The 19,824-nt window shown below is 36.0% G+C and overlaps 1 protein-coding gene across 1 annotated transcript; it reads left to right on the forward strand.

Moving 5' to 3' along the window:
- Nucleotides 1–633: 633 nt before the first annotated feature.
- On the forward strand, nt 634–19,133 carry LOC132550292 (putative Polycomb group protein ASXL2). Its single transcript, XM_060214338.1, has 12 exons — nt 634–744; nt 2,598–2,680; nt 3,122–3,230; nt 4,106–4,205; nt 4,971–5,270; nt 5,686–5,843; nt 6,360–6,473; nt 6,701–6,810; nt 9,501–9,574; nt 9,972–10,048; nt 10,421–10,452; nt 12,618–19,133. The coding sequence occupies exons 1-12, from the start codon at nt 670–672 to the stop codon at nt 14,920–14,922; spliced, it is 3,537 nt and encodes a 1,178-aa protein (XP_060070321.1). The 5' UTR covers nt 634–669; the 3' UTR covers nt 14,923–19,133.
- Nucleotides 19,134–19,824: the final 691 nt, after the last annotated feature.

Here is a 19,824-nt window from a genome sequence, read left to right on the forward strand (position 1 = left end):
TATTCAGATCCAAATCCTTCATCTTAAGTGTAAGTTTATATTGGTCGTTTCTGTTCGGTATGTATGATTTATTTAAACTGATATTATGAACCATATCTCTCCAGTGTTTATCCAGCCTGCTCTCAAAGGTGTTGAGTGTTGGTATTTATGTTATTTTTATTTTTTTAAATTACATAATTCAGATATTTATAATGATTTGATTGAAATACCTCCTTGTTAAACCAAACAATTCTTTGTGTCGTAAAAGCAGTAAATCTGAGATCAATATTTATGGATTTTGATTCAAGGGACCTAACTTTGTTAGTAGCAAAGGTAGGTAGGCCTTTTAGACACGATATACATTAAGCTACAATCATTTCCGTTTCTCAATGTAATTATTTCGTTGGTTACGATCTATGAACAAGGGTTTTATCACTCAATGGTGTGTCTTGTACAAGGTTAATGTAGAATCAACATTACCTATTGTTTCACGGTTTGTTTATCACTGTCCTCCATTTTGACGCCATTGCAGTTTCCATGCAGGATTTTGTGTCGAGCTCGTTGATTGGATGTTCATATTATCACGTGATTCTAACAAAAATGGCGCAGGATAGTTGGAGTCAGCTCTTTGTAAAGATATGACGACTGAATATTTACACTATTTTATTCAATTTTGCATTTGGATGCACAATGCAAATCGATAACTCGAAAGATAAACAACCGAAAAGAAGGAAAAACCGAACATGGGCCGAGGCTGCGAAGATAGTAAGTCTCAAGATACATCCTAAAGTCGACCGTCAACAACAGTTGTCCGATTTTGATATTGCATGGGCAGCTGTCTTAAGGCATTTTCGGTCTGAAAATTTAACGGATCTAGCTTATTTTCCCTTACAGAACAACAAAGCCATTGTATTACTGATGGTGATCATGTATGAACAAATCTATCTGAGAAAAGAATACAGTTTTCCATACTGTTGGCTTACATTTATTTACAAATATCCACGACCACAGCCGATCAGTATTTGCTTCTGGTGAAATCCTTATATGCTTATCGATATCTTGATATATATGTCATCTCTCCCAAGTTATAGTCAAGCCCTTCTTCATTTAAGATTTATATGTTGATCACGTAAGAAATAGCAATTGTTTTCATCGTTTAGCATAAAAAAACTGCAGCTTTCTTTCTTCATTTTGTTTGACGATTTATTCCAAGCTGCATGTGGATTCTTGTCATTTGATTATGAACGCCATATCACTGATTTTGATTTGCTTTGGACATATTCCCAGCTGTTAGAGAATAAAGAACAGATTCTTTTAAGATTCCCATGTGTAACTGACAGAAATGAAAGTTAGCTTGCTGTCAAAATATGTCAGAATAAATATTTACTTAGTAGATAAATAAATTACTGAAAAAGAAAAGAAATAGCTCAGTCCATATCAGGTGACATATCATATGTATTAAGGTTGATATATATATATTATAACTATCTGACCGACTGATTTTAGATAATTGCTGCATAGTTAAGGAAGTGACTTATTTCTTTCCAATTTTCTGCTTCACTGATTACACATTTTCCCTGATCATGATTTTAAGGTTCATCCCTTTTAAGAAATAAATATGTCTAACAACAATTAGGAAGAAAATGCAAATAGTTGTACATGGAAGCTTCTCCAAAAGAAAAATTGAAAGTCAGTGTCTATTTAATGTATTTAAAATATCAAACACATTGGATGCAAGCTGTAAAATTGATGATGGATGATTTCTATGCTAAAATAAGTATATTGGTTTTCTCTTGCCAAGTGTTGAGCTGAGATTTTTATCAGATCTCACTTAAAGGTATTTAAGGTCAGGAAATACCTCCATAAGTAAGTTTGCTTCCTATATCACTGCTATTTGGCATATATGTATTCATTCAATTTCTGTTTTACATCTTGGAATAATTTGTGGTCCCCCATCCCACCCCAGTTGAAGACAAAAGCCTTCTTGCATCAGAAGAGCTGACTGAATTATTGAAAAGTCTATACTTCTATAAGTTACAACTCATCACATCTCTGTACCATTGTCTAATTTAATGCTGAAGGTCTATATTTTTTTTATTTTAACACATTTCAGATTTTCCAGTCTTTCCATCAAAACTCACATCATATTTTTATTTTTATGTAAATTCAGTTTCTGTAAATTGTAAGTTTAAAATTAATTGGTCAATGAAAAATTAGCCAATCAAACATTGACTTGGTATATGCTAAAACATAACCAGTTGAAACAATAGGGATAACAGACCATTCTTTGCAAGCAACCAGCTTTTGGTGACTGTGAGAACACCAAATTTTAGAAATTTACAGAAAATGAGACCTGCTTTATTGATAAAACAGATGTACAACCTTGTCATTTTACTGATCAATAACTCAATGTAGACGGTAAACTGTAAGAGATAGTTTTCCATTTGATTTTGTCTTTTACATTTGTTTGAATGTTACAAAAGAAATCTGAAAAAAATTGAATGATTTAGATTGAAGTTTTACATAGATACTAACAGAACATTATGATAAAAGTCACTACTATGTTGAACATTTGAATAATTGTCATTTATTCCAAATTTCATTGTATTTTATTTTAGGTATTGGAGAGAAATGCACAGATTCCTATGAGCTACAAAGCTATTCTACAAGCAATCCAAGATGATAACTTAAAGGATATCAGGTAATTATAAATCATATTGTTAAATAGAATCGTTAATGGTTGCTATATTCAGTACCAATTCTATAAATCTTATTTGGACATGACATCTGATAGTGATTCATGCTGTCAATTTCTGCATTTATTACTGTTTTGATTCATACACAGCAAATTTTTAGCAGTTTCAAAACCAAGAGTATTAAGTTGTTGTTTCTTTTGATTATTTTCTTTTCGTTTTTGAGATTTAACGTCCTTGTTACGGTTATAACCGAGTCTAGGACACATATATATATATAAGTTGTTGTTCATTTTGTTTTTGTTTTTTATCTTAATATTTTAGTACTTATATTTTGTTAGCAATAGACCATTTAGAATGTAGGAAGTGAGTAGATGAGATATCCGAGATTAACAATTTTTAAGATTGTAGCACATTATGATATATGAACATTGCTTGCCTTTTTCCAGTGGGTCTGTGCCCTTGGCATGCCTAAATTCCTGTCTCCATGCGTACTCCAGAGGAAAAGATTCTGTCTTCTACAAGGTGGCCGGAAGATCAGGGGTGTATGGACTAATGGTATGTACAGTTAACAAATGAAGGTTTCTGTCTGATATAAGGAGGTTGGTAAATGTATAGACTATATATGTATAGTGATGCATATACTAATGGTACATACAATTATAATGTAACAAATGTTTTATTGTAGTGAGAGGGAAAGTTTTCATCTTCTACAAGGTAGCCAGTAGATCAGGGATGTATAGCAAAACTAATGATACTTAAAGTTATAATGTTACAGAAGTCTTATTTTAATAAGAGGGAAAGTTTCGTCTTATAGAAGGTGACTGATAGAACAAGGGTTTATAGACTTATGGTACATACAGTTATAAGGTAACAAATGTCTTATTGTAACGTGAAGGAAGGTTTTTGTCTTCTACAAAGTGACTGGTTGATCAGAGGTGTACGGACTAATGGCACTCACAGTTATGAAATGTCCTTATATAACCATTTGGTTTTGAGTGTAATATTGTTATTCTAGTTTAATGTTTGATTGCTGGTTTTTGATACCTGCTATACATATTAAAACATTGCCTGAATTACGCCTTGATATATAAATCTAAGTTATGGCTGTTGAAGAGCACAACAACGATTAAACATGTATATGTGGATGATAGTAAAGATTTCTTTTATATGAGTGTGATAGAAAACTGAGGTTCTGTCATTTCAATAAAATGTGCATGACATTTAAGAGAAAACTATTGAATAAAATCCATTTTTTATGCAACAAAGATGTAATATTCTAACTTTACCTGTGTCTCAATAGAAAAGTTTACAGACTTCAACGGAGAAATAGAAAGCATGGTTCTGATTGGTCAATACTGAAAGAAAGCATTGATCTGATTGGTCAATACTGAAAAGATATCATTAATTTATCTTATTCTTGTTGTATGTAGGGTGATCGACCCAGTGGTTCTACACTTCATGAAGTACCAGAAGAGAATGAAGACGATGATGGCAGGGACCGACCCTTCAAGGAACGCAGGAAGGAAAATGGTATTATTTCATGTTTCAAAACTTGAATTATGACCTGTACTTCCCAAATGATTATTGTAGGTTTCTGGATTAATGGGATTGAATGGAATGCTTTGCCCCTTTCAAGTCCATGCATTCATATTTCATTCTTGAAAAACCAGATAAAATTCAAGGTCCACTCCTGCTAAGATTGTGGTAATCTTTGGTCAGTAGTGTAGAAGATCATCCTTGACCACTTTTGAAATTAATGCTTGTACAACATAACTTGTTCAAACCCTTTACATATTGACACCAGTCCATCACAACCTCAAGTTCTACACCTTATTAGATTGTGGTAATCTTTGGTCAAGGTGTAAAAGATCACCCTTGACTTCTTTTGAAATTAAAGCTTGTGTACACGATAACTTGTTTAAACTCTTTACATATTAACAGCATTTTATCACAACCTCAAGTTCTACACCTGATTAGGTCTTTGTTAACATCTGTCAAGGTTAAAGGTCACACTTGGTTATTGTTGAAATAAAAACATCATGAGGTGGGAATATATTTAGAGAGGCTCTCCTCTTTTTGTTTTAGAATATAAAAGTATTGCTGTATTTACATTTACTGTCATTATATTCCAAACTATATTATCATTCATGTTATTTTTTAGTGACAGGTGAGGAAATCAAATACGTTGTGTATAATATGAGTGAAAATCTAAAAACTTAGCTCTTTGATGGAACAAGTTACAAATACTAAAGGTTTTAGAAAGAGAAGTTTAGTGTCATAAATTGTTATTTGCAGTGATGTTTGTAAGTTTACCTTCCTGGGTAAAAACAATTCCTCCATCAGAAGACGATGATGAACAATCTAATGGTGATGCAGATGATGTAGTAGAGCCAGCAGACACTAAGGAAAGCCACCACACATCCTCATCTGTGTCGTCAGGGACAAGCATATCCTCGCATGTCAACCACACCCTGAGACGAAGTATGCGACAGTCTTTACGCCAAAAACAGAAGAAGAAACAAAACGACTATCCCAGAATCATTATAAAACCTATTCCACCTCCTGACAAGGAGAAAGAAGTAAAGACTGTCAAAGGTGAATTGTCCATCATGTTACTAGAATAGATGTAAGGCGCGAAACTATCAAATACCTGCTTGTTAAGTTATAACATTATTGCTGACTTAGTACAATCTCCATTTAGTTACCCCCCTGATTTGAGATCATATGGGAAATATTTTAATTGCCCACATCCATTCCTCCTACTTCTATCCCCACATAAAACTGTGTTCTGTTGGGTTGGTTCTGCTCAAATTTATCCATGAAATTTGCTACTTCAGAGGAAGTACTTGCTTTCGGACAACCTCATATCAGGAGGTCAAGGTCACTGTTAAGATAAATAGAAAATTCTGTTTTTGCATAATATCATGAGTAATCTATTCAATCTTTGTTTTTAAATACTATGTTATATATATAATATATATATGATGCATTTATAATCTAACTTGTTCAGATGGAAATACAGAAATGGAATCAGAAAACGATGGCAGTCTGCAAAATGGTGATAGCAAATCTGACAGCTCTGACAGTGGTAAATCACCAGCACCGTCTTCAAAGCGTCCTCAGACTATGAGAGAAATACTGGCTGGGATTCCTGGATTTAGTATGAAGGTACAGTCCAGTGTTAATGTTCTACAAAGAAATTTCAACTGCTTATTGTAATAACCATCCACTCACCACAATCATTTTATATTAGACTACATGTATCTTTGATTAGGTACCAAGACCATTACTGTAGTCACTTTATATATGTACCTGTCCATTTTATTTTTCTAAATTCCTCAAATTTTGGGTCAAATATACAGATTATTAGTGACAGAAAGGTAGACCCCCAACTAATGGGTAAGAGTGTTGGGTCATTGGCAAATTTTTTAAAACAATTTTCTGGTATAGGCGGATCACTTCAGAACAAATTTTAATGCATGAGGTATTTGAGACAGATAAGCGTGACTTAATAGGAGATGTTGGATATTCTGAAAGATATAAAGTCCAGAATTGCTTGCTATAGTTTTACTAAAGTTGCTGAAGGACTTTTTGGTGAAGATACATGCATTTTTCCAAAATTATTTGATGACTGGTAATCATTACTGATTCTATAACTTTGATGTTTTTTTTTGTTATTTTTAGCCCCGAAGGAGGCCTCATAAAAAGTTAAGCCATGCTGCACAAATTGCCCAAACAAAAGAAGGCTGTATTGATTTGGAAACTCCAGACTCCATTCTTTGTAATACAAACCTAAGAGTAAGTGTTGGAGATTTTAAATCCAGAAAGTGCGTGTTTGTAATGCATTGTTTCTATACAAAAGGTAAAATTAATTAAATGGAATATTGTATGATTATAAACAGTAAAATTATGTACTGTCGTTTCTGTAGTAAATGAGAATTCTCCAGTGATTGTCAAAGTAAATTTTGTGCTCACCGTTGATAACAACCCTTTTCAGATTTTCAACAATGACTGTTACATTTCAGAATTTGATAGACAAGAGAATGTTCTCCAAACTGCCAAGCCAGTACCAATACAAACTATTACATTTTTTACCTGAATGTGACAGATATGTGGGACAGGACAACACTCTTCGGTATGTTAACACATGTTTAGTGGTCAATACCCTTTGGTATTATAATGCATGTTTCACAGGACAGCATCCTCCAGTATGTTTAGACACATGTTTTACAGAACAATGCCCTCCAGTATGTTTAGATACATGTTTTACAGAACAATGCCCTCCAGTATGTTTAGACACATGTTTTACAGAATAATGCCCCCCAGTATGTTTAGATACATGTTTTATAGAACAATGACCTCCTGTATGTTTAGATACATGTTTTACAGAACAATGCCCTCCAGTATGTTTAGATACATGTTTTACAGAACAATGCCCTCCAGTATGTTTAGATACATGTTTTACAGAACAATGCCCTCCAGTATGTTATGATACATGTTTTACAGAAAAATTCCCTCCAATATGTTTCGATACATGTTTTACACAAAAATACCCTCCAGTATGTTTAGATACATGTTTTACAGAACAAGTCTCTCCAGTATGTTTTGATACATGTTTTACAGAACAATGCCCTCCAGTATGTTTAGATACATGTTTTACAGAACAATGCCCTCCAGTGTGTTTAGATACATGTTTTACAGAACAATGCCCTCCAGTATGTTTAGATACATGTTTTACAGAACAATGCCCTCCTGTATGTTTAGATACATGTTTTACAGAACAATGCCCTCCAGTATGTTTAGATACATGTTTTACAGAACAATGCCCTCCAGTGTGTGATACATGTTTAGATACATGTTTTACAGAACCCCCCCAGTATGTTTAGATACATGTTTTACAGAACAATGCCCTCCAGTGTGTTTAGATACATGTTTTACAGAACAATGCCCTCCAGTATGTTTAGATACATGTTTTACAGAAAAATGCCCTCCAGTATGTTTAGATACATGTTTTACAGAACAATGCCCTCCAGTATGTTTAGATACATGTTTTACAGAACAAGGCTCTCCAGTATGTTTTGATACATGTTTTACAGAACAATGCCCTCCAGTATGTTTAGATACATGTTTTACAGAACAATGCCCTCCAGTGTGTTTAGATACATGTTTTACAGAACAATGCCCTCCAGTATGTTTAGATACATGTTTTACAGAACAATGCCCTCCAGTATGTTTAGATACATGTTTTACAGAACAATGCCCTCCAGTATGTTTAGATACATGTTTTACAGAACAATGTCCTCCAGTGTGTTTAGATACATGTTTTACAGAACAATGCCCTCCAGTATGTTTAGATACATGTTTTACAGAACAATGCCCTACAGTATGTTTAGATACATGTTTTACAGAACAATGCCCTCCAGTATGTATAGATACATGTTTTACAGAACAATGCTCTCCAGTATGTTTATATACATGTTTTACAGAACAATGCCCTCCAGTATGTTTAGATACATGTTTTACAGAACAATGCCCTCCTGTATGTTTAGATACATGTTTTACAGAACAATGCCCTCCAGTATGTTTAGATACATGTTTTACAGAACAATGCCCTCCAGTATGTTTAGATACATGTTTTACAGAACAATGCCCTCCAGTATGTTTAGATACATGTTTTACAGAACAATGCCCTCCAGTATGTTTAGATACATGTTTTACAGAACAATGCCCTCCAGTATGTTTAGATACATGTTTTACAGAACAATGCCCTCCAGTATGTTTAGATACATGTTTTACAGAACAATGCCCTCCAGTATGTTTAGATACATGTTTTACAGAACAATGCCCTCCAGTATGTTTAGATACATGTTTTACAGAACAATGCCCTCCAGTATGTTTAGATACATGTTTTACAGAACAATGCCCCCCAGTATGTTTAGATACATGTTTTACAGAACAAGGCTCTCCAGTATGTTATGATACATGTTTTACAGAACAATGCCCTCCAGTATGTTATGATACATGTTTTACAGAAAAATTCCCTCCAATATGTTTAGATACATGTTTTACAGAACAAGTCTCTCCAGTATGTTTTGATACATGTTTTACAGAACAAGGCTCTCCAGTATGTTTTGATACATGTTTTACAGAACAATGCCCTCCTGTATGTTTAGATACATGTTTTACAGAACAATGCCCTCCAGTGTGTTTAGATACATGTTTTACAGAACAATGCCCTCCAGTGTGTTTAGATACATGTTTTACAGAACAATGCCCTACAGTATGTTTAGATACATGTTTTACAGAACAATGCCCTCCTGTATGTTTAGATACATGTTTTACAGAACAATGCCCTCCAGTGTGTTTAGATACATGTTTTACAGAACAATGCCCTCCAGTATGTTTAGATACATGTTTTACAGAACAATGCCCTCCAGTATGTTTATATACATGTTTTACAGAACAATGCCCTCCAGTATGTTTAGATACATGTTTTACAGAACAATGCCCTCCAGTATGTTTATATATGGTTTTATTGGACAACGCCCTCCATTATTTTTACACAAAATGTTTTACTTGACAACATTTGCCTATATACGTAGGAGGGCTTTGAATTTGTAGATTTGTGAAAAGTATCTTACTAAAGCTCATCGATGTACTGCCAATTATCTGATGAGAATTGGAATATTTTTGGATACTACATGTTTTATATGTACTTTGTCAACATTAAAAGAAAGAATAAAAGCAGTATTATACAAGAAGTCTCACCTAATCATCTTAATGTTGTCTTTACTAGAAACTTTCTCATTAATTATTATGTTCCAGGTTAAGTAGCACAGCATTGAACAATGAATTTTTCAATAAATCCTGCCAGGAATGGATTGAAAGGCTCTCGCAGGGTAAGTATAATTCAATTTGTCATTGTAAACTTTATATGTACCTCAAACTAACAACTTTGTGAGGATTTATTTCTGTCCTCTATAAACTATTCATGAAAACAATGTGAAATCTGAGAAAAGCCTATGGTTATTGGTGTTATTCCAACATGTGATAATATTAACAGAACTAGCGATTGATCTGTAGACTGTGAACATATGGTAGGAAAAACATTGTATGCAATCATGACAGGAATAAAAATGTATGCAAACATGGTAGGAAAAACATTGTATTCAAAATATCTACTTTCTAGACACTATTCAGTGGAAAAAATTGTAAGTGCGAAAATACAAATCTTCAGTATGTTAAATGATTCCTGAAACAAAACAGATCCAAATTACACATGTGTTGACATTATAGGAGAGTTCACACCAGAAAACCAGATGCGTATAAAGCAGGAAGAAGAGAGGGAGCTAAGTAAACTGGATCCTTGGAAGGTAGAGTTATAGTGATTCCTACAGTATTGTTCTGTAAAGAAATTTTATAACAAAGGTTTATAGGAGAATTTTAGGACCAAAGAGAATAAAATGTGATAGGATTTTGTCAGTATCTGAAATTATCATTATTATGAAATGCTCCTTGTCCACCTGCTTCACTTCTTGTCGAAAAAAAAAATTTCTGTTTCTATTTCTCTGAAAATGTACTACAGCAACCGAAGAAGGTTTTCTAATTTGATCATAGAATGTACACAAGTTTTAACCATGACAGAAATTTGAAAAAAATATCTCAATTTTACAGTTAATAAAAAATTCAAATTTTAGCATTAATCATTCCATCTCATAAGCATTTAACTCTTTTCTGTTTTACAGGCAAAACATTTTGAGGAAATGTGGGGGAAAAGGTAAGACATTTTGCTATATGGCTGGAGGGGTTACGTCCTCTGTTAAGATATTTACATTGTTCTATAAGGATCAGGAGGTACATTCATCGTTAAGATATTTACATTGTTCTATAAGGCTTCAGGGGGTACATTCACCATTTAGATAGTACATTCTCTGTTATGATATTTATACGTGCTGTATGTCTTAAGAGAGTACATTCTCTGTTCAGATATTTACATGGAGCTGTGTGTCTGTAGAGGGTACATTCTCTGTTAAGATATTTATACTGTGCCTTATCTCTTTAGGGGGTACATTCTCTGTTAAGATATTTATACTGTGTGGTATCTCTTTAGGGGGTACATTCTCTGTTAAGATATTTATACTGTGCCTTATCTCTTTAGGGGGTACATTCTCTGTTAAGATATTTATACTGTGTGGTATCTCTTTAGGGGGTACATTCTCTGTTAAGATATTTATACTGTGTGGTATCTCTTTAGGGGGTACATTCTCTGTTAAGATATTTACATTGTGCTGTATGTCTTAAGAGAGTACATTCTCTGTTCAGATATTTACATGGAGCTGTGTGTCTGTAGAGGGTACATTCTCTGTTAAGATATTTATACTGTGTGGTATCTCTCTAGAGAGTACATTCTCTGTTAAGATATTTATACTGTGCTGTATACCTCTAGAGGGTACATTCTGTGTTAAGATACTTGTGTGATGCTGTATACCTCTAGAGGGTACATTCTGTGTTAAGATACTTGTGTGATGCTGTATACCTCTAGAGAGTACATTCTGTGTTAATTCTTGTGTTATGCTGTATATCTCTCTAGAGGGTACATTCTCTGTTAAGATATTTATACTGTGCCTTATCTCTTTAGGGGGTACATTCTCTGTTAAGGTATTTGTGTGTGCTGTATACTCTCTAGAGAGTACATTCTGTGTTAAGATATTTGTGTGATGCTGTATCTCTCTAGAGTGTACATTCTCTGTTAAGATATTTATTGTGTGATGCTGTATACATTCTCTAAGAGTGTACATTCTCTGTTAAGATATTTATACTGTGCCGTATCTATTTATGTGGTTGATTGTATGTTATTATATTTATACTGTGCCTTATCTCTTCAGGGGGTACATTCTCTGTTAAGGTATTTACATTGATGCTGTATACCTCTAGAGTGTACATTCTCTGTTAAGATACTTACGTGATGCTGTATACCTCTAGAGTGTACATTCTCTGTTAAGATACTTACGTGATGCTGTATACCTCTAGAGTGTACATTCTCTGTTCAGATACTTATGTGATGCTGTATACCTCTAGAGTGTACATTCTCTGTTAAGATACTTGTGTGATGCTGTATACCTCTAGAGTGTACATTCTCTGTTAAGATACTTACGTGATGCTGTATACCTCTAGAGAGTACATTCTCTGTTAAGATACTTACGTGATGCTGTATACCTCTAGAGTGTACATTCTCTGTTAAGATACTTATGTGATGCTGTATACCTCTAGAGAGTACATTCTGTGTTAAGATACTTGTGTGATGCTGTATACCTCTAGAGGGTACATTCTCTGTTAAGATATTTACATGATGCTGTATACCTCTAGAGAGTACATTCTCTGTTAAGATACTTACGTGATGCTGTATACCTCTAGAGTGTACATTCTCTGTTAAGATACTTACGTGATGCTGTATACCTCTAGAGAGTACATTCTCTGTTAAGATATTTACATGATGCTGTATGGCTTAAGAGTATGTATTTACTTTGTTGGGAATCTGTGCCTCTCTCTCTTAACAGAGAGTTGTAGTAATCATTTGAACACAGCTGCGAACAAATCAATAATGCTACCTAACGTAACATACTTGTCAGACAAGATACTTGTGCAAAATGGGTCATTGGTTGCCATTAGATAGGATATTGTATAACATCAAATATAAGTTGGTACTCTCTTTGGTAGTTTAAACCTAAGACACCTGTCTTGGATACTACACCAATACCTGTGCACATACAGAATTCTTTTAATTGGATTTTTGTAGTTTGTGAAAATTACAAAATCATGGAAAGTTTGAATGCATCAAACATCTTTATGTTATGCCTATTTGTAGTTGATGTTTTTGAGTTGAGGTATATGAATGCCTTACTTGTTTTTCATTATATTAAAGTCATTTGTCTTGATTTCCAGAAATGTTGGGTATGAAGTTCCAAAAGCAGACCTTCCATCACCAGTCACTCCTGCCTCTCCTGTGAAGACAAAACTGAAGAAAGCCACACTTGTCTCCACTATGTTGAAACAGCGATCAATATTTCAGACTGTGGGAAGCTCTTCAGATGGTGCTGGTCAAGGTGGCCTACTGATGAAAGTGACCACTGTTAAACATGCAATCAGTAACAATGACCCACATAAAACTCTCAAAAGGTCGCTGTCAATGCCTGTTGACCCTGAAGGTCACAGGGTTCTCAACAGTGTGAGCCCAGCAAAACGTCAGAAAAACCCATCCTTGTCTGAGGATGTGATTGTAGATGTTGTGTCATCACCAGAAAAGAATGTTCCCCAAGTGTACAGTCCTACACGTGTTGTAGGGACTAAGCCTGTCAAATCGGTGACAATTGTTGAGCCTGCTGTGACACAGACAAAACATGTTTCGCTACTGAATGCCATCTCTACCTCACCACCTTCAGTACCTTCTCACACTCTGCATGTGACAACTCCAACCAAAGCCAACACCACCCCACAGGCCACACTGGCACATACTTCCAGGTCTCCTGGTCTGGTAGGAGGGCCAACACCAGGTGTGGCAGTCAGATCTCCACCACAGACTCGTACTTTGGCACAAATCCGTGCCCAGAACACTCGTGGGCAGACAAGAACACTTGCACAGATTAAAGCACAGACAAAAGCTAAGCAACAATTACGAGAGCATTTACATCAACAGCAGCCAGAAACCCAAGCCAAACTGCAAGCTCACCTCATTGCTAGGGGTCGTATACCTGCTAGTGCCATCAGTTCTACAGGAAGTTCTACAGGAAGCAGACATGTGCCAAACATTATAATGCCAGCCCCTGGTCGACCTAAACAGCTGCAGTCTGTTAAGGCAGTTAGTTCTGAAAATATCTCCAAGGGTACAACATCTACTTCGGATGTAGGGTCAGACGGAGTTAATATGAAGCGTTCTTTAGAAATAATGCAGAAAGCTGCCCAAGAAGGAGGAAAAGATAATGTGAATATAAAGAGGTCGTTAGAGATCTGTCAGAAGGTCATGGAGAGAACACAGGCAACAGGAGTATCTCAATCTAATATTGGAATCTCAACCACAGTGACAGGTACAGCAGACAGTTCTACTACTCTCCCCAAAATACTGGGACATGCGCAAAGTGGTACTAAAGGGATAAGTGTGACGGGACAAGGTCAGTTAAGTGCCTCAAAGCTTCTGTTTTCCAATGTGTCAACTAGTGGCACTTCATCTAGTGAGCAAACATTGCAAGGCCAGACAGTAAGCTCTCCTGTGATGGTCAACATAGCTAAGGTTAGAACTGTAGGAACTGGCGTGCAGGGTTTATCCAGCGTCAACAATGATACATCGTTGGTTTTGACATTGCCCCAAAACACAGCTCTCCGATCAACAGTTTCACAAACTGCCACTGTGCTGACATTGCCAGGGTCCAATACAAAAGTGTTGCTGCCTGCTGGTATTCCAACCTCAGCAGTAACTCCATCTAGCCTAGCACAGATTCTCAATGCCCATCAGGCAGGAAATAACACAATTAGTATCCAGCCCTCTCGTGCTGCAAGTGCTCCCCCACAGAATCTTCTTGTCAACTCCAATGTTCAAACTCTGGTGAGGTCTGCTAGTGCTGGAGGTCAAGTATCCACAGAAGCAGATGGGACAGTAATTACCCCAAACCCTCTAGAACCTGTCAATCAGGAAGTGCGTGTAATTTCTCCAGATCAGGTGAATTTTTTATCCAAGACTGGCACTGCTACTGCTCCAGGTCGTAAAACGCCTCATACCACTGTGTTACCTCTGACTATGTTAACACAATCACGACCTGAGGCCACCGCTCCGTCCCCAAACAGTGGTGGCTCTGCAGGCCCGGGCAAGGTTTCCCCGGCCGAGCGAGTGAAAAAAATAGTGGTTTGCAGTGCCAAGCAAATTGTGAATAATCCTTACATCATTAAGAGTATTGAGGCCCATGTGCAGAACAAGGCTAACAGTCAAGCGGCTGCTGCTGCAGCAGCTGCCAACAATCAGGCTAAAAAGGTCCACTGTAACATAGTACCATATGTTTCTGCACAGACAAGTAAATCGGTGGTTTTGCCCACAGGAGGATTGTCAGGTTCTGGTTTGCCATCAACCATGGACAATGTGTCCAATAACTGTGCTTGTAGCTTGAAAGCTATGATCATGTGTAAAAAGTGTGGAGCATTCTGCCATGATGATTGTATTGGACCCTCCAATCTTTGTGTTACATGTTTGATAGCAACGTAACAGTTGAAATATATAACAAATTGTGTCAAACTGGACTGAGATTATGTGTACTGTACCATGTTTAAAGTAAGGAACTGATATATATAGGCTAACCTTATATATGACTCATCATTTCATTCTGAAAACAAATTATCTTCACAAAAATTGTCTGAAGTTGTGTTCAAAAAGATATCTCATGACCCGATTATTTATTTGTTGACTTGGTGTATAGAATGATGGATTTTGTTTCTAGTTACACAATATCGTCAGTGACTTGTTTACGGTAAGACAATTCCAAGTTACATGATGAATTTTGGTTTAACCTTAGTCACTGCTTGGAGATGAACCCTGTAATGATACAACAACAATTGTATTTTCATGTTCTTTAACTCTTTGATCGGTTTTTAATTAGCTTGATTTTGAAGAAGATTTTTTTTACTATTACATGAAATGGTTAGGTAAACTCTCAGAACTAGTTTTGAAATATCTTGATGTAATTATGGAAACAAATTTTGTCAAAATTGAATGAACATATCAACTTTGAAATTGTGAAATGACCACAAATGATACCAAATTATGAATATATGTAGATTATGAATGTTTGATCTGTGATTAATTACAAGGAGAAATCTTTCCTACTTGTAATCCCCACTGCTATTTTCTGAAATTCTCTCTATACTTAAGATTGTAAATTTGCTGTTGTTAGGCTAATGTTGTATTAACGAATTAGTATGTATTTTGATATAGTAATTAATCTCTTGTATTTAAAAAGCATGAAATTAGGACATTTTGATATTTTGTATTTGAAGAGTAGGGAACGGAAAATTTCAAATTTTTTAAAAGAATCATAGGTAAATATCAAATTAATATGAGTAGGAAAGTTAACTCCTTTTTTAACCTTTAGACATAACTCTGTGCTAAAATTTCATCAAATCTTTCAGCTTGGCATCAATATATACTTACTACTTCTCAACACAAAGATGTATCAGTCTCAACTGACTTGTATCAATCTGACCTCTAGTGATGTAAGGGTCAGAATGAGGGTAGTCTCCCTGTATCAATCTGACCTCTAGTGATGTAAGGGTCAGAATGAGGGTAGTCTCCCTGTATCAATCTGACCTCTAGTGATGTAAGGGTCAGAATGAAGGTAGTCTCCCTGTATCAATCTGACCTCTAGTGATGTAAGGGTCAGAATGAGGATAGTCCACCTGTATCAATCTGACCTCTAGTGATGTAAGGGTCAGAATGAGGGTAGTCTCCCTGTATCAATCTGACCTCTAGTGATGTAAAAGTCAGAATGAGGATAGTCCACCTGTATCAATCTGACCTCTAGTGATGTAAGGGTCAGAATGAGGGAAGTCTCCCTGTATGTAAGGGTGAGAATGAGGGTAGTCTCCCCTTATCAATCTGACCTCTAGTGATGTAAGGGTCAGAATGAGGGTAGTTCACCTGTATCAATCTGACCTTTAGTGATGTAAGGGTCAGAATGAGGATAGTCCACCTGTATCAATCTGACCTCTAGTGATGTAAGGGTCAGAATGAGGATAGTCCACCTGTATCAATCTGACCTCTAGTGATGTAAGGGTCAGAATGAGGGTAGTCTCCCTGTATCAATCTGACCTCTGGTGATGTAAGGGTCAGAATGAGGGTAGTCCACCTGTATCAATCTGACCTCTAGTGATGTAAGGGTCAGAATGAGGGTAGTATCCCTGTATCAATCTGACTTCTAGTGATGTAAGGGTCAGAATGAGGATAGTCTCCCTGTATCAATCTAACCTCTAGTGATGTAAGGGTCAGAATGAGGGTAGTCTCCCAGTATCAATCTGACCTCTAGTGATGTAAGGGTCAGAATGAGGGTAGTCTCCCAGTATCAATCTAACCTCTAGTGATGTAAGGGTCAGAATGAGGGTAGTCTCCCAGTATCAATCTGACCTCTAGTGATGTAAGGGTCAGAATGAGGGTAGTCTCCCTGTATCAATCTGACCTCTAGTGATGTAAGGGTCAGAATGAGGGTAGTCTCCCTGTATCAATCTGACCTCTAGTGATGTAAGGGTCAGAATGAGGGTAGTCTCCCTGTATCAATCTGACCTCTAGTGATGTAAGGGTCAGAATGAGGGTAGTCCACCTGTATCAATCTGACCTCTAGTGATGTAAGGGTCAGAATGAGGGTAGTCTCCCTGTATCAATCTGACCTCTAGTGATGTTAGGGTCAGAATGAGGGTAGTCTCCCTGTATCAATCTGACCTCTAGTGATGTAAGGGTCAGAATGAGGGTAGTCTCCCTGTATCAATCTGACCTCTAGTGATGTAAGGGTCAGAATGAGGGTAGCCCACCTGTATCAATCTGACCTCTAGTGATGTAAGGGTCAGAATGAGGGTAGCCCACCTGTATCAATCTGACCTCTAGTGATATATTGATCAGAGATAGATAAAGATGCAAGGTTTTTATTCTGCTAATATATCTATTAATTGTTCACAGTGAGGTCAACGATAAAAAATATCCATGTTTTATTTTTAAACAGGGGGACATAAATAAAAAATTATGATATCAAAATGAGAAGGAACATCTGATCTAATTCACTGTCAATTTTTCAATTTTACTTCACTACAAATTACTTTTAGGAAATAAGACCTTCATTATATCAGTACATTTTGAATTCAGATTATGATATTATAAGCCATCAGTATGACACAGGAGTATATACAGCTTGTACTTGTGCTAGCTTTCTGTATGTAACATGACCAGCATCATGGTATTGTTTTCTTTGTAACATGTAAGTGTTAAAGCATACAACTGGAGCCCTGCTATAGTCATTGTAACATATCACCACACACAACAAGGCCATTGTTACTGCAAGGTAGCATGTTTATTTTCTGGGTATGTCAATGTTACCAACAGTAACATGTATGACCAGGGCCTTGACATTGTTATAAACAGTAACATGTATGATCAGAGCCTTGACATTGTTACCAACAGTAACATGTATGATCAGGGCCTTGTCATTTTACCAACAGTAACATGTATGATCAGGGCCTTGACATTGTTACCAACAGTAACATGTATGATCAGGGCCGTGACATTGTTACCAACAGTAACATGTATGATCAGGGCCTTGACATTGTTACCAACAGTAACATGTATGATCAGGGCCGTGACATTGTTACCAACAGTAACATGTATGATCAGAGCGGTGACATTGGTACAAACAGTAACAACCATATTGGAGGATTTCCTGACTTTTCCAAGGTGGGGATTGGCATTTGATAATATAGAAACTTAAAGTGGTAAGAGAAAAATAATAGTTTACCCCCACAGGGATGAGATGGGGTGATATCAGCTTAATTTGGCGTCACTCATCAGTCTTTGAGTTTTTCAACCAAAGAATCTTTCCCCTGGGTTGTTTTAACCCTGTCTCACCCCCAATGAGAAACGAGATTCATTAGTCATATCTCAATATATATGTACCATATATGACAAGTGCTGTGCTGTGTTATTAGGTTATTTACATTATGGGCGCAATAATAAAACCACTGAAAGTCATTAGTATATAACTATGGTCTTTACCAGCAGAAAGGACCAGGAGCCATGTTATAGAAGCGAGTCATGAAACAATTGTGTGACATTGTTCAATGTTTTCAAGTGTATTATGTTATCACAGGTATAAGCGTCATCTGTCAATATCACACTCATTCCATGAAATTGACATTGTAGAATTAGTGTAGTGAGAGATTAGTCTAATACCTGTGCTTTTCTGTTTGTTTAAACGACCCACATTATTGAAAGTCGTAAAAACTGTTAGATCTTGCAAAATTAAGTAACACTAACACTGCATTACAGATTTACTAAAATCTACCAGATTTAGAAAATGAAGATGTTCATTGCAATGAAATATATATCTTGATTTTGTTCATCATTGTTTAACATCATATGCACTTTGTAAATTATGGTCTATTGATGCAAAGATTTTATGAGTCCTGAGATAAAATGTTGAGGTGTTTTAAGGAATGCTTCGAGTGTGTGTTGCTGCTATGTGATGTTGAAAGAAGAATAAACGGTCAGATAAAGTCTCACCATGAATCTGATGGTCTACCTCAACACGGGAGAGTCTACATGATTGAGATAAAAACGTGACAGATTGTATTTTCAGAATAACATTTTATGTATGTGTAGTTGAATATTGCAGTTTAACATTGACTGTTTTATTAAGTAAATGTACAGACTAAGTTGGACAATGTTTTTGTTATTTTTACAATATTTCTTAATGTTCAGTGTCTCAACTTTTCAGGTCATCATAACCTGATAAATTGTTCAGTCATACCTGCCTTGTGTGAAACATGCCAGGAAAGATAATGAAATGATACTGACATTGTTGTGACAGAGATTCCGTCTCAGGCCAGTGCAAAATCCAACATAGCAGTCATGGTGGACAGATGGGGGGAAAATGTTGCAATAATTAGGTTTGAAATTGAAACATATTTCAAAGTGCCTGGGGTATTTGTTTCCTCATTATATTATGGTTATGGTTACTGTATGACTTCATTATGCTATTATCTGTTGAAAGAAAAACAAAAACAAGCCAGAAAATTTTGAGGAATGGGCTCTAAAGTGATGCTGACAAACTCACTTTTTCTGAAATCCAAGACTGACTTCATATTGGAAAAAACATATTTCTTTTGAAAAAGGATTTAGCTGAAGTATGCAATGTCATGAGAAGATTGCCACCAACTTGAAAAGTACATTTGCAACTTTTAAAGTTCTACCTTCAGGATTGAGTTGAAACTTGCATGAACAAGCATGCAAAGTCTGATGTCCATATATGGTGTATGACACATACATGGATCAGGAAGCTTAAGTACTGTATGACCTTGTGTAGCAAATAGCATAAGAATTTTTGGACAAAGGACAGTGACTCATACAAAAACC

The sequence above is a fragment of the Ylistrum balloti genome, unplaced genomic scaffold, assembly GCF_031769215.1.
Source record: "Ylistrum balloti isolate Yb309-2 unplaced genomic scaffold, AGI_CSIRO_Ybal_v1 Utg370118, whole genome shotgun sequence".
Lineage (NCBI taxonomy): Eukaryota > Metazoa > Mollusca > Bivalvia > Pectinida > Pectinidae > Ylistrum > Ylistrum balloti.

What these genes read in the sequence shown, in the direction of transcription:
- LOC132550292 (XM_060214338.1), top strand. Translation starts at nt 670, where the DNA reads ATGCAAATCGATAACTCGAAAGATAAACAACCGAAAAGAAGGAAAAAC. An exon ending in CAGGGGTGTATGGACTAATG is followed by an intron (nt 3,231 to 4,105) that starts GTATGTACAGTT and finishes TGTTGTATGTAG; the next exon opens with GGTGATCGACCCAGTGGTTC. An exon ending in GGAACGCAGGAAGGAAAATG is followed by an intron (nt 4,206 to 4,970) that starts GTATTATTTCAT and finishes TGTTATTTGCAG; the next exon opens with TGATGTTTGTAAGTTTACCT.